The sequence below is a fragment of the Nerophis lumbriciformis genome, linkage group LG24 (assembly GCF_033978685.3).
Source record: "Nerophis lumbriciformis linkage group LG24, RoL_Nlum_v2.1, whole genome shotgun sequence".
NCBI lineage: Eukaryota > Metazoa > Chordata > Actinopteri > Syngnathiformes > Syngnathidae > Nerophis > Nerophis lumbriciformis.
This window is the reverse complement of record NC_084571.2, coordinates 13,437,007-13,450,049: the sequence shown is the minus strand read 5'-3', so window position 1 is coordinate 13,450,049 and position 13,043 is coordinate 13,437,007. Positions and strand designations below refer to the sequence as shown.

Genomic DNA, 13,043 nt, shown 5'->3' with positions numbered 1-13,043 from the left:
TTTTTAACAAAAAGCAAAAATGATATAAACTAAAACAGGGCTTATCTAAGGGGTCATAGAGGTCGGGTGCAATGTGAGCTGGGCGGCAGCCGAGGGCAGGGCACTTGGCGGTCCGATCCTCGGCTACAGAAGCTAGCTCTTGGGACGTGGAACGTCACCTCGCTGGGGGGGAAGGAGCCTGAGCTAGTGCGCGAGGTGGAGAAGTTCCGGCTAGATATAGTCGGACTCACTTCGACGCACAGCAAGGGCTCTGGAACCAGTTCTCGCGAGAGGGGCTGGACTCAATTCCACTCTGGCGTTGCCGGCAGTGAGAGGCGACGGGCTGGGGTGGCAATTCTTGTTTCCCCCCGGCTCAGAGCCTGTACGTTGGAGTTCAACCCGGTGGACGAGAGGGTACCTTCCCTCCGCCTTCGGGTGGGGGAACGGGTCCTGACTGTGGTTTGCGATTACGCGCCAAACCGCAGCTCAGAGTACCCACCCTTTTTGGATTCACTCGAGGGAGTACTTGAGAGTGCTCCCCCGGGTGATTCCCTTGTTCTACTGGGGGACTTCAATGCTCATGTTGGCAGCGACAGTGAAACCTGGAGAGGCGTGATTGGGAAGAATGGCTACCCGAGTGGTGTTTTGTTATTGGACTTTTGTGCCCGTCACAGATTGTCCATAACGAACACCATGTTCAAACATAAGGGTGTCCATATGTGCACTTGGCACCAGGACACCCTAGGCCGCAGTTCTATGTTCGACTTTGTAGTTGTGTCATCAGATTTGCGGCCTCATGTTTTGGACACTCGGGTGAAGAGAGGGGCGGAGCTTTCTACCGATCACCACCTGGTGGTGAGTTGGCTGCGATGGTGGGGGAGGATGCCGGACAGACCTGGCAGGCCCAAACGCATTGTGAGGGTTTGCTGGGAACGTCTGGCAGAGTCTCCTGTCAGAGAGAGTTTCAATTCCCACCTCCGGAAGAACTTTGAACATGTCACGAGGGAGGTGCTGGACATTGAGTCCGAATGGACCATGTTCCGCGCCTCTATTGTCGAGGCGGCTGATTGGAGCTGTGGCCGCAAGGTAGTTGGTGCTTGTCGTGGCGGTAATCCTAGAACCCGTTGGTGGACACCGGCGGTGAGGGATGCCGTCAAGCTGAAGAAGGAGTCCTATCGGGTTCTTTTGGCTCATAGGACTCCTGAGGCAGCGGACAAGTACCGACAGGCCAAGCGGTGTGCGGCTTCAGCGGTCGCAGAGGCAAAAACTCGGACATGGGAGGAGTTCGGTGAGGCCACGGAAAACGACTTCCGGACGGCTTCGAAGCAATTCTGGACCACCATCCGCCGCCTCAGGAAGGGGAAGCAGTGCACTATCAACACCGTGTATGGCGAGGATGGTGTTCTGCTGACCTCGACTGCGGATGTTGTGGATCGGTGGAGGGAATACTTCGAAGACCTCCTCAATCCCACCAACACGTCTTCCTATGAGGAAGCAGTGCCTGGGGAGTCTGTGGTGGGCTCTCCTATTTCTGGGGCTGAGGTTGCTGAGGTAGTTAAAAAGCTCCTCGGTGGCAAGGCCCCGGGGGTAGATGAGACCCGCCCGGAGTTCCTTAAGGCTCTGGATGCTGTGGGGCTGTCTTGGTTGACAAGACTCTGCAGCATCGCGTGGACATCGGGGGCGGTACCACTGGATTGGTAGACTGGGGTGGTGGTTCCTCTCTTTAAGAAGGGGAACCGGAGGGTGTGTTCTAACTATCGTGGGATCACACTCCTCAGCCTTCCCGGTAAGGTCTATTCAGGTGTACTGGAGAGGAGGCTACGCCGGATAGTCGAACCTCGGATTCAGGAGGAACAGTGTGGTTTTTGTCCTGGTCGTGGAACTGTGGACCAGCTCTATACTCTCGGCAGGGTCCTTGAGGGTGCATGGGAGTTTGCCCAACCAGTCTACATGTGTTTTGTAGACTTGGAGAAGGCATTCGACCGTGTCCCTCGGGAAGTCCTGTGGGGAGTGCTCAGAGAGTACGGGGTATCGGACTGTCTGATTGTGGCAGTCCGCTCCCTGTATGATCAGTGCCAGAGCTTGGTCCGCATGGCCGGTTGTAAGTCGGACACGTTTCCAGTGAGGGTTGGACTCCGCCAAGGCTGCCCTTTGTCACCGATTCTGTTCATAACTTTTATGGACAGAATTTCTAGGCGCAGTCAAGGCGTTGAGGGGATCTGGTTTGGTGGCTGCAGGATTAGGTCTCTGCTTTTTGCAGATGTTGTGGTCCTGATGGCTTTATCTGGCCAGGATCTTCAGCTCTCACTGGATCGGTTCGCAGCTGAGTGTGAAGCGACTGGGATGAGAATCAGCACCTCCAAGTCCGAGTCCATGGTTCTCGCCCGGAAAAGGGTGGAGTGCCATCTCCGGGTTGGGGAGGAGATCTTGCCCCAAGTGGAGGAGTTCAAGTACCTCGGAGTCTTGTTCACGAGTGAGGGAAGAGTGGATCGTGAGATCGACAGGCGGATCGGTGCGGCGTCTTCAGTAATGCGGACGCTGTATCGATCCGTTGTGGTGAAGAAGGAGCTGAGCCGGAAGGCAAAGCTCTCAATTTACCGGTCGATCTATGTTCCCATCCTCACCGATGGTCATGAGCTTTGGGTTATGACCGAAAGGACAAGATCACGGGTACAAGCGGCCGAAATGAGTTTCCTCCGCCCGGTGGCGGGGCTCTCCCTTAGAGATAGGGTGAGAAGCTCTGCCATCCGGGAGGAGCTCAAAGTAAAGCCGCTGCTCCTCCACATCGAGAGGAGCCAGATGAGGTGGTTCGGGCATCTGGTCAGGATGCCACCCGAACGCCTCCCTAGGGAGGTGTTTAGGGCACGTCCGACCGGTAGGAGGCCGCGGGGAAGACCCAGGACACGTTGGGAAGACTATGTCTCCCGGCTGGCCTGGGAATGCCTCAGGGTCCCACGGGAAGAGCTGGACGAAGTGGCTGGGGAGAGGGAAGTCTGGGCTTCCCTGCTTAGGCTGCTGCCCCCGCGACCCGACCTCGGATAAGCGGAAGAAGATGGATGGATGGAGGGCTTATCTAAATTAATTTGCATGTATCCAACAAAGATAGTAACTTAGACTTAGACTTAGACAGAATTTAATGATCCACAAGGGAAATTGTTCCACACAGTAGCTCAGTTACAAAGGAACTGAGCTACTGATGGAAAGTGTAAGGATGGAAAGGATAATGCAGGTATAAAGTAGACTAAAAATGTACCGTAGTAGCAATATAAAATATAACATATATGTAATATTTACATATTATATATACAGTGTGAATGTGTGTGTGAATGGGTAAATGTGGAAGTAGTATCAAAGCGCTTTGAGTACCTTGAAGGTAGAAAAGCGCTATACAAGTACAACCCATTTATCATTTATATCATATATACTGCTATATTATATTATTTTATATAATATACACAATATATAACAATTACTATGTACAATATTACAGTATATGTAACATTTACTTACATACATACGTACATAACTTAACGGCTTTCCCATAATTTTACATTTTCCAAGTTTAACTTAATAATTTAAATAATTAATACAATTAAAAAATAAGATTCACTTTGAAAAAAATAAACAATTTAATGTTTGATTTCCCCCCCTAGGAACCGAGTGATATTATTTAAGGTTGCTGAAAATATGCCAAATGAGACACACTTGCATGCTATTGCGAGCCACGTTCGCCAACGGTTTGCTGAAAACATTAAAACAATAATAACGCAAGTGTATACAAATGGTTTAAACAATGTGGGTCAATGTAAGTTTTAGTTGTTGACTATTTGAGATTATAAATCGGTTGTTTTCGCAAACCAGTTTGAAAAGAATAGTCCAAACGGAAGTGGCTGAGGTTTTGGCGCATGCGCATAAGAACAGGCTTTTGGACACTGGGCAGTGCCACTTCTCACCGAAAGGTGGCGGTGTTTCACGTCTGTCTTGTTCCACACTCCACGTTGCAGAAGAAGAAGAAATACATCAACACAGAACTATAACACGCTTGAGTTTGCGGCTTTTCCAGGTATTAACTACATTCTTTATTCAATGACTATACCTATCAAATAATTGATTTATGTATATTTTACATATGTAGGATGTGTTTGGTCTTTACACGTTTGTGGAATGTTCTTTTAGACTGCCAGTTAGCCTGAATGTAGGACTTCCCTTCTAACATCAGACTACGTTAGTTTATTTAAGTGTGAACAGCAGCATGTTTACACTTTGACGTTTACATTCCGAATTGTGCTAAAAGGCTAATAATTCACAGTAGCTGACGTCCCCAATTATGGACGTTTTTAGGGCTCGCATTGTTGTGCTAAACGTCCACTTTTGTTTCTGTTCATTAAAGAATGAAGAGGCTGCTCCCCGAGTCAGATTACCTTGAAAACGGTAAAAAAAGGTTCTCGAAATCTGAGGTAAGTGACTAAAAGTACAGTAATTCAAGTTCCGCACACTTACTTAATTGTAAACAAATTTATAGGGTTACTGCACTTGTTTTAGAGTGTTTGCCTATCATTCACGAACCCTATTTAAGACACATGTTTTTCTTTTTTTTATGCATTCAAGGTCGTAAAATACGGCTAGTACGAGGTGGCCAAAAATGCTAAAAAAAACATCCAAAAACTGCAGGCAATACTCTGTTATATCTATGGATGTTCTCAATCATCCAGGCCATTGTATTCTCAGGGCGATCAATCGAACGTAACAGGACTGTTTGGTTACCAAAATAGCCAATTTACATGAATTTCAGCTAAATGTTAACCAAGTATTAGCAGTATTGTTATTATAAGCGCTAATGTGAACAGACTACTTTTATCACAGAGCGCTCACTTGCTTATGCTGCTATGTAGACATATTGAGCTGCTGCATCGCCTCTGAGTTGGTGGAACTTATTTCTAGATGATAAATCATTACTCTCACCTGCATAGCAGAAGGTTGTGGACATAAACTTAGAAGTTGGTTTCTTTTACATTTAAATTTGACCCGGCGATGGCGAGGAAGACAAGAAAAGACGCTTGTTTTTTTTTTACCCTTTGTCAGGATTATGATTAATATTTCATTCAAACGGGAAGATATACACATCCCAGTGAGAGCAGACATTGTACAGTAAGTGATTGATTTATTATGTTGGCAGTTTGTTTAGCTACTTGATACTTAGAGGTGGGAATCTTTGGACACCTCACGATTCGATTACGATTACAATTCAGGAGCTATGCTTGGATTAAAAATCAATTATTGATGTTATAAGCGCTAATGCAGACTGGTATTAAAAGCGCTATACAAGTATAACCCAATTACAAACTACTTTTAGCAGCGCCGTGATCACAGAGCGCTAACTAGCTTATGCTGCTATATTGACATAATGAGCTGCTGCATCGTTTCTGAGTTGGTGAAAGTTAATTCTAGATTATAAATCATGCCTCTCACCTGGATAGTAGAAGGTTGTGGACATAAACTGAAAAGTTAGTCAACTTTGACATCCGTGAAAAGACGCTTGTTTTGCTGCACTTTTTTTTAACCCTTTGTGAGGATTATGATATATATTTTTATTTAAACGGGAAGATATAAACAGCCCAGTGAGAGTAGACATTGTACAGTAAGTGATTGTTCTATTTTGTTGGCAGTTTGTATTTATTTTTTAACTACTTGATGCTTAGAGGTAGGAATCTTTGGGCACCTCACGGTTTGATTACGATTACAATTCAGGAGCTATGCTCGGATTAAAAATCAATTATTGATGTTATTATGAACGCTAACGCAGACTGGTAAAAAAGCGCTATACAAGTATAACCCATTTACAAACTACTTTTAGCAGCATAAGCTTTCTAGCTTATGCTGCTATATTGACATATTGAGCTGCTGCATCGCCCATGGGTTGGTGAAAGTTAATTCCAGGTTATAAATCGTGTCTCTCACCTGGATAGTAGAAGGTTGTGGACATAAACTGAGAAGTTAGTCAACTTTGACGAGAAAGACACGAAAAGATTCTTGTTTGCGGCCCTTTGTGACGATTATGATTAATGTTTCATTTAAACGGGACGATATAAACATCCCAGTGAGAGCAGACATTGTACAGTAAGTGATTGTTTTATTATGTTGGTAGTTTGTATTTCTTTTTAGCTACATGATGCTTAGTGTTTGACTAAAGCTATGGACTGTACTCTCACAATATTATGTCAGACCCACTCGACATCCATTGCATTCGATCTCCCCTAGAGGGGTGGGGGGTTACCCACATGCGTTCCTCTCCAAGGTTTCTCATAGTCATTCACATCGACGTCCCACTGGGGTGAGTTTTTTCTTGCCCTTATGTGGGCTCTGTACCGAGGATGTCGTTGTGGCTTGTGCAGCCCTTTGAGACACTTGTGATTTAGGGCTATATAAATAAACATTGATTGATTGATTGATAAAGTGGCATCTGTTTAGCACACATCAAAAATATTAGTTTCTGGATCATCCTTTGTGCTTGTTGTCTCTCATGAAGTCTGCCGTGTTTATTAGTGTTGTTGTTGTTGAAGGATACTGTCAGAATACCGTATTTTCCGCACTATAAGCCGCCCCGGGTTATTAGCCGCACCTTCAATGAATGGCATATTTCAAAACTTTGTCCACCTATAAGCCGCCCCGGACTATAAGCCGCGCCTACGCTGCGCTAAAGGGAATGTCAAAAAAACAGTCAGATAGGTCAGTCAAACTTTAATAATATATTAAAAACCAGCGTTCTAACAACTCTGTCCCAAAATGTACGCAAATGTGCAATCACAAACATAGTAAAATTCAAAATAGTGCAGAGCAATAGCAACATAATGTTGCTCGAACGTCAATGTCACAACACACAAAATAAACATAGCGCTCACTTTCTGAAGTTATTCTTCATTCGTAAATCCTTCGAATTCTTCGTCTTCGGTGTCCGAATTGAAAAGTGTGTGTATAAGGTAAGACATATTATCTGGCACTTTGTTTCGCAATATTATGCAAACACAACTTTTCTTACCTTCTGGTACCTGCTGATCTGTATTTGGGATCTCTATAAATCCTGAAAAATTGTGCGAGTCCGCCTTTGTAGTCCGTGACGACACCGTAGTCTATAAGCGTCTTTTCATGAACCGGAAACACCAAGAAGCACCACCTTTAAAATCATCCAGGTGAAGTTCGCTTGCTAGCGTTGTTGCCTTCATTCGAATAGTGATGGTGCTGACACTTCTGCTTGCTGCTCTCTGCTCAACAACCCACTGTTCGAGTTTGTCCTCCAACAGTTGCCATCTTGCTTTGTTCCCTCGGAAACTCTGTTTTGTCTTCTTTACCTGGCGCAGGTCATCTTCTTGCTTCCTCCACCTACGCACCATTGATTCATTTATGTTATATTCTCTTGCTGCTGCTCTATTTCCGTGTTCTTCGGCATGACTTATTGCCTTAAGTTTAAATTCTGCGTTATACGCGTGTCGCTTAGTAGGAGCCATTTTGTGGTCTGGTCTTTACAGATGTAAACACACAAAGGAAATGAAACGAAAATCCGCGCGCTTCTTCTTCTTCCGGGGGCGGGTGGTTGCTTACAGTAGAAGAAGAAGCGCTTCCTGTTCTATGGGGGCGGGTGCTTACCTTGGCGGTTGCTTGCGTAGAAGAAGAAGCGCTTCCTGTTCTACCGGGAAAAAAGATGGCGGCTGTTTACCGAAGTTGCGAGACCTAAACTTTATGAAAATGAATCTTAATATTTATCCATATATAAAGCGCACCGGGTTAAAAGCCGCACTGTCAACTTTTGAGTAAATTTGTGGTTTTTAAGTGCGGCTAATGGTGCGGAAAATACGGTAGTTGTATATAAGTTATCACACAACTTGTTTTCCCATGAGTTCAGGCTGCCCTGCGAGAAGACAAAAGGTGTCTTTGTTCTTATCAAGCAAAAGGTCTACCACTTGTAAACCTCCACTGTGTGCGATGGAATGCGACGTGGAGGTGTCGGTTTCTTTTATCTATTGGACAGCCACAGAAAGACCTTGTCATGACCCGAAGTCTACAAAGCAGAGAGGGGGAAAACCTGACACCGCTCCAGGCACCTTTTCTTTGAACTGTTTATGAACCCCCTCACCTTAGGAACAACTGCTGAATGTAATGTAATGCAATCAGAAAATGCCCAAATAAAGGAGGGAGGGCGTTGGGACTGCCTTCAGAGCGTGGTGGGAGGCTGTAGCTGAGTGTGCAGCCCCAGGCGTTTCTCCTCATGAGCTAAATTGAATCCTGTCTCTGTTTGATTCCTTTGCTTCTTGTCTTGTTTAATAGATGTCATCGGTGTTTGTACCTGACAGATACAGTATACATTATGATGCGTCTATAAAATTAATACGCCGACGCATGCTTTAAATGATAAATGTAAATGTTACATGTTATAATAAATGTTACTATATTACTTATATATTATAGCGTGTATATAAAACATTAATGGAGGTTTTTGGATGTTTTTGGGGCGCTTTATAGGTTGAATAGAGCGACTCTCATCGACTCCATTGTTAGCTGACTTTCGCTAAGGTTTATTTATGACTTAGAATGCATCGGGAAAAAAAACGCGTGTTCTTGTCTTGCAAAAAGGTACAGTTTCCCTTTAAAATGCATATTATACAACTGCCTGTGTTATGTGTTTTGGTTTTTTTTCAGCTCGAGGCGGTGATCGAACGGGAAATCCGAAAGGTGGTGAATTCTAACAACTCCAGGCTTCAGATATTAGCAGAAACTATTCAACAACTTCAACATGACATTGATTACGGGAGCACCATGCAAAAACTTGAGGTTGGTACAATGAGTGGTTAGGTTAGCCTTATGACAGCTCTAACTTTGACTTTTGATCTTTAAAAAAAATATATATTTATATGGGGAGAATGCATGATGATGAACGCAACACAATAGAATTTACCATATTTTCCGGACCATGGGGCGCACTGTAGGCAGCACGGTGGAACAGGGGTTAGTGCATGTGCCTTAAAATACGAAGGTCCTGAGTAGTCCTGAGTTCAATCACCATGAATTGATTAACGTGGACCCAGACTTAAACAAGTTGAAAAACTTATTCGGGTGTTACCATTTAGTGGTCAAATGTACAGAATATGTACTGTATTGTGCAATCTACTAATACAAACCCCGTTTCCATATGAGTTGGGAAATTGTGTTAGATGTAAATATAAACGGAATACAATGATTTGCAAATCCTTTTCAACCCATATTCGGTTGAATATGCTACAAAGACAACATATTTGATGTTCAAACTGATAAACGTTTTTTTTTTTGCAAATAATCATTAACTTTAGAATTTGATGCCAGCAACACGTGACAAAGAAGTTGGGAAAGGTGGCAATAAATACTGATAAAGTTGAGGAATGCTCATCAAACATTTATTTGGAACATCCCAGAGGTGAACAGGCAAATTGGGAACAGGTGGGTGCCATGATTGGGTATAAAAGTAGATTCACCTCTTCCTCCCTCCTAGCACAGATGTAGCGTTTTCTTTATGGAAGCAGTCAAGCCTTAGCAGGCTAAAGGACTTATATATTGGTGATGTCTTCGCTAGTTTCAGTGAACTGTCTGAAAAATTTGACCTACCAAAATCGGACCTATTTCGATACTTTCATGTTCGTAATTTTGTTAAATCAAATAGTCTCTCTTTCCCTAATACTCCACCTAATTTGCTAATTGACTCAATTTTAGATATTCCCACAAATCAGAAAGGCCTAATCTCCAAAATCTACATCTTAATATCCCAGTTTGGTAAAATGTCTCTTGATAAAATCAGAGGGAATTGGGAAGAAGAGCTTGGCAGATCTATAGATGATGGAGATTGGGATTCTGCCTTAACCCGAATTAACAACAGTACATCCTGTTCAAGGCTTAATTTAATACAATTTAAGGTCGTCCACCGTATTTATTTCACTAATTCCAAACTCTCCAAAATATACCCCAATATCTCGGATACTTGTAACAGATGTTACATGTCACCTGCAAACATGACGCACGTGTTTTGGTCTTGTCCCCATTTGCTGGATTATTGGACAACTATTTTCAAACACCTTGCTAAGGCATTGGATTTAAATCTGACTCTATGTGCAGAAATGGCTATTTTTGGGACGGTCTCAGATCCCCAAATAACGAGAAAATTTAAGGATAGTATCGCCTTTGCATCCTTATTAGCACGTAGGAGAATTTTGCTGGAGTGGAAGTCACCAGTCTGCCCCAAAGCCTCCTTATGGCTTAAAGACCTTATGATGTATTTCGATCTGGAGAAAATAAAGTTCAATCTTAGGGGGGTACCTGGGAAGTTTTATTCTGTTTGGGGCTGTGTGGTTGACTACATAGCTAAATTAAAGACGCTACAGGACACATGAAAAGTTCACCTTTCATAAACCAGCTTCCTCTTTTTTATTTATTTTTTTGTCATTTCATTTATTTTATTTATATTTATTCCGGGTGTGTATTTACTATCTGCCTATGTTGAGAAGAAAGTGATGTACCGGTACTAATTATTTTCCATTTGTGACTGTACCTTTAACTTATGTAGGACCTGGGGAGCGGGGGGTTTATGTGTGTATGGGGTATGTGTTGGGTTGCTGTTCTTGGAGGTGGGTGGGAAAAAAAGGGGAAAATGTGATTACTGTTTTATTGTATATTGTAATACCTGTCAAATTTAATAAAAACATTTATATATATATAAAAAAAAAAAAAAAAAAAAGTAGATTCCATGAAATGCTCAGTCATTCACAAACAAGGATGCGTGAGCAAATTGTTGAACAGTTTAAGAAGAACCTTTCTCAACCAGCTATTGCAAGGAATTTAGGGATTTCACCATCTACGGTCCGTAATATCATCAAAGGCATCAGAGAATCTGGAGAAATCACTGCACGTAAGCAGCTAAGCCCGTGACCTTCGATCCCTCAGGCTGTACTGCATCAACAAGCGACATCAGTGTGTAAAGGATATCACCACATGGGCTCAGGAACACTTCAGAAACCCACTGTCAGTAACTACAGTTGGTCGTGACATCTGTAAGTGCAAGTTAAAACTCTCCTATGCAAGGCGAAAACCGTTTATCAACAACACCCAGAAACGCCGTCGGCTTTGCTGGGCCTGAGCTCATCTAAGATAGACTGATACAAAGTGGAAAAGTGTTCTGTGGTCTGACGAGTCCACATTTCAAATTGTTTTTGGAAACTGTGGACGTCGTGTCCTCCGGACCAAAGAGGAAAAGAACCATCTGGATTGTTATAGGCGCAAAGTTGAAAAGCCAGCATCTGTGATGGTATGGGGGTGTATTAGTGCCCAAGACATGGGTAACTTACACATCTGTGAAGGCGCCATTAATGCTGAAAGGTACATACAGGTTTTGGAGCAACATATGTTGCCATCCAAGCAACGTTACCATGGACGCCCCTGCTTATTTCAGCAAGACAATGCCAAGCCACGTGTTACATCAATGTGGCTTCATCGTAAAAGAGTGCGAGTACTAGACTGGCCTGCCTGTAGTCCAGACCTGTCTCCCATTGAAAATGTGTGGCGCATTATGATGCCTAAAATACCACAACGGAGACCCCCGGACTGTGGAACAACTTAAGCTGTACATCAAGCAAGAATGGGAAAGAATTCCACCTGAGAAGCTTAAAAAATGTGTCTCCTCAGTTCCCAAACGTTTACTGAGTGTTGTTAAAAGGAAAGGCCATGTAACACAGTGGTGAACATGCCCTTTCCCAACTACTTTGGCACGTGTTGCAGCCATGAAATTCTAAGTTAGTTATTATTTGCAAAAAAAAAAAAAAGTTTATGAGTTTGAACATCAAATATCTTGTCTTTGTAGTGCATTTAACTGAATATGGGTTGAAAAGGTTTTGCAAATCATTGTATTCCGTTTATATTTACATCTAACACAATTTCCCAACTCATATGGAAACGGGGTTTGTAAAAGTCTCAATCAAAAAAAAAAAAAAACCCGGGCTCTGCATCATTCTGTGTGGAGTTTGCATGTTCTCCCCGTGACTGCGTGCATGCACCTGGGGATAGGTTGATTGGCAACACTAAATTGGCACTAGTGTGTGAATGTGAGTGTGCATGTTGTCTGTCTATCTGTGTTGGCCCTGTGATGAGGTGGCGACTTGTCCAGGGTGTACCCCGCCTTCCGCCCGAATGCAGCTGAGATAGGCTCCAGCACCCCAAAAGGGACAAGCGGTAGAATATGGATGGATGGATGGGGCGCACCGATGAATGGTCTATTTTTGATCTTTTTCATATATAAGGCGCACCGGATTATAGGGCGCATTAAAGGAGTCATATTATTATTATTTTTTTGTAAATGTAAAACACTTCCTTGTGGTCTACATCAGTGGTCACCAACCACCGGGCCGCGCAAGAAATACATTTTTTTTATTTTTTTTATTTTTTTATTTTTATATTAAATCAACATAAAAAACACAATATATAAATTATATATCAATATAGATCAATACAGTCTGCAGGGATACAGTCCGTAAGCACACATGATTGTATTTCTTTATGAAAAAAACAAAAAAAAACAAAACCCTGGTCCGTGGGACACATTTTCAAGCGTTGACCGGTCCGCAGCTACAAAAAGGTTGGGGACCACTGGTCTACATAACATGTAATGGTGGTTCTTTGGTCAAAATGTTGCTTGGATTATGTATTACAGATCATCTTCAAGCCGCTTTCTGAAAGTCGCTTCCGGAAGCGCTGTTTTGTGGGCGGTCTTATTTACTTGGCTCACCTTTGGCAGCGTCTTCTCCCCGTCATTTTTGTTGTAGGGGTGTAGCGTGCAAGGATGGGCGTGGAAGAAGTGTCAAAAGATGGAGCTAACTGTTTTAATGACATTCAGACTTTACTTCAATCAATCACGGAGCAGTATCTCCTCATCCAGAAACAACAACAATCCCGTGAAAATACGTCCGACCGGAACTCTCTAATAATTAAAGTTCCTTGGGTGAATAATGTAAACTCACGACACCGGTATGTTTTAGCACTTTCATGGTGAGATTACT

At 43.2% G+C, this 13,043-nt stretch overlaps 1 protein-coding gene across 4 annotated transcripts in view; it reads left to right on the top strand.

Moving 5' to 3' along the window:
- The first annotated feature begins 3,942 nt into the window (after window positions 1-3,942).
- atf7ip2 (activating transcription factor 7 interacting protein 2) overlaps window positions 3,943-13,043 on the top strand; it is a 61,207-nt gene continuing 52,106 nt past the window's right edge. For 2 of the 4 annotated variants that reach the window (XM_061981598.1, XM_061981595.1), the window contains exons 1-3: window positions 3,951-4,042; window positions 4,370-4,436; window positions 8,671-8,802. In XM_061981598.1, the coding sequence (XP_061837582.1) occupies window positions 4,371-4,436; window positions 8,671-8,802 (198 nt within the window). In that variant the 5' untranslated portion in view covers window positions 3,951-4,042; window position 4,370. Of the gene's footprint in view, window positions 4,043-4,145; window positions 4,204-4,369; window positions 4,437-8,670; window positions 8,803-13,043 lie in introns of those variants that run through there. The other 2 variants (XM_061981599.1, XM_061981597.2) reach the window with 2 other exon arrangements.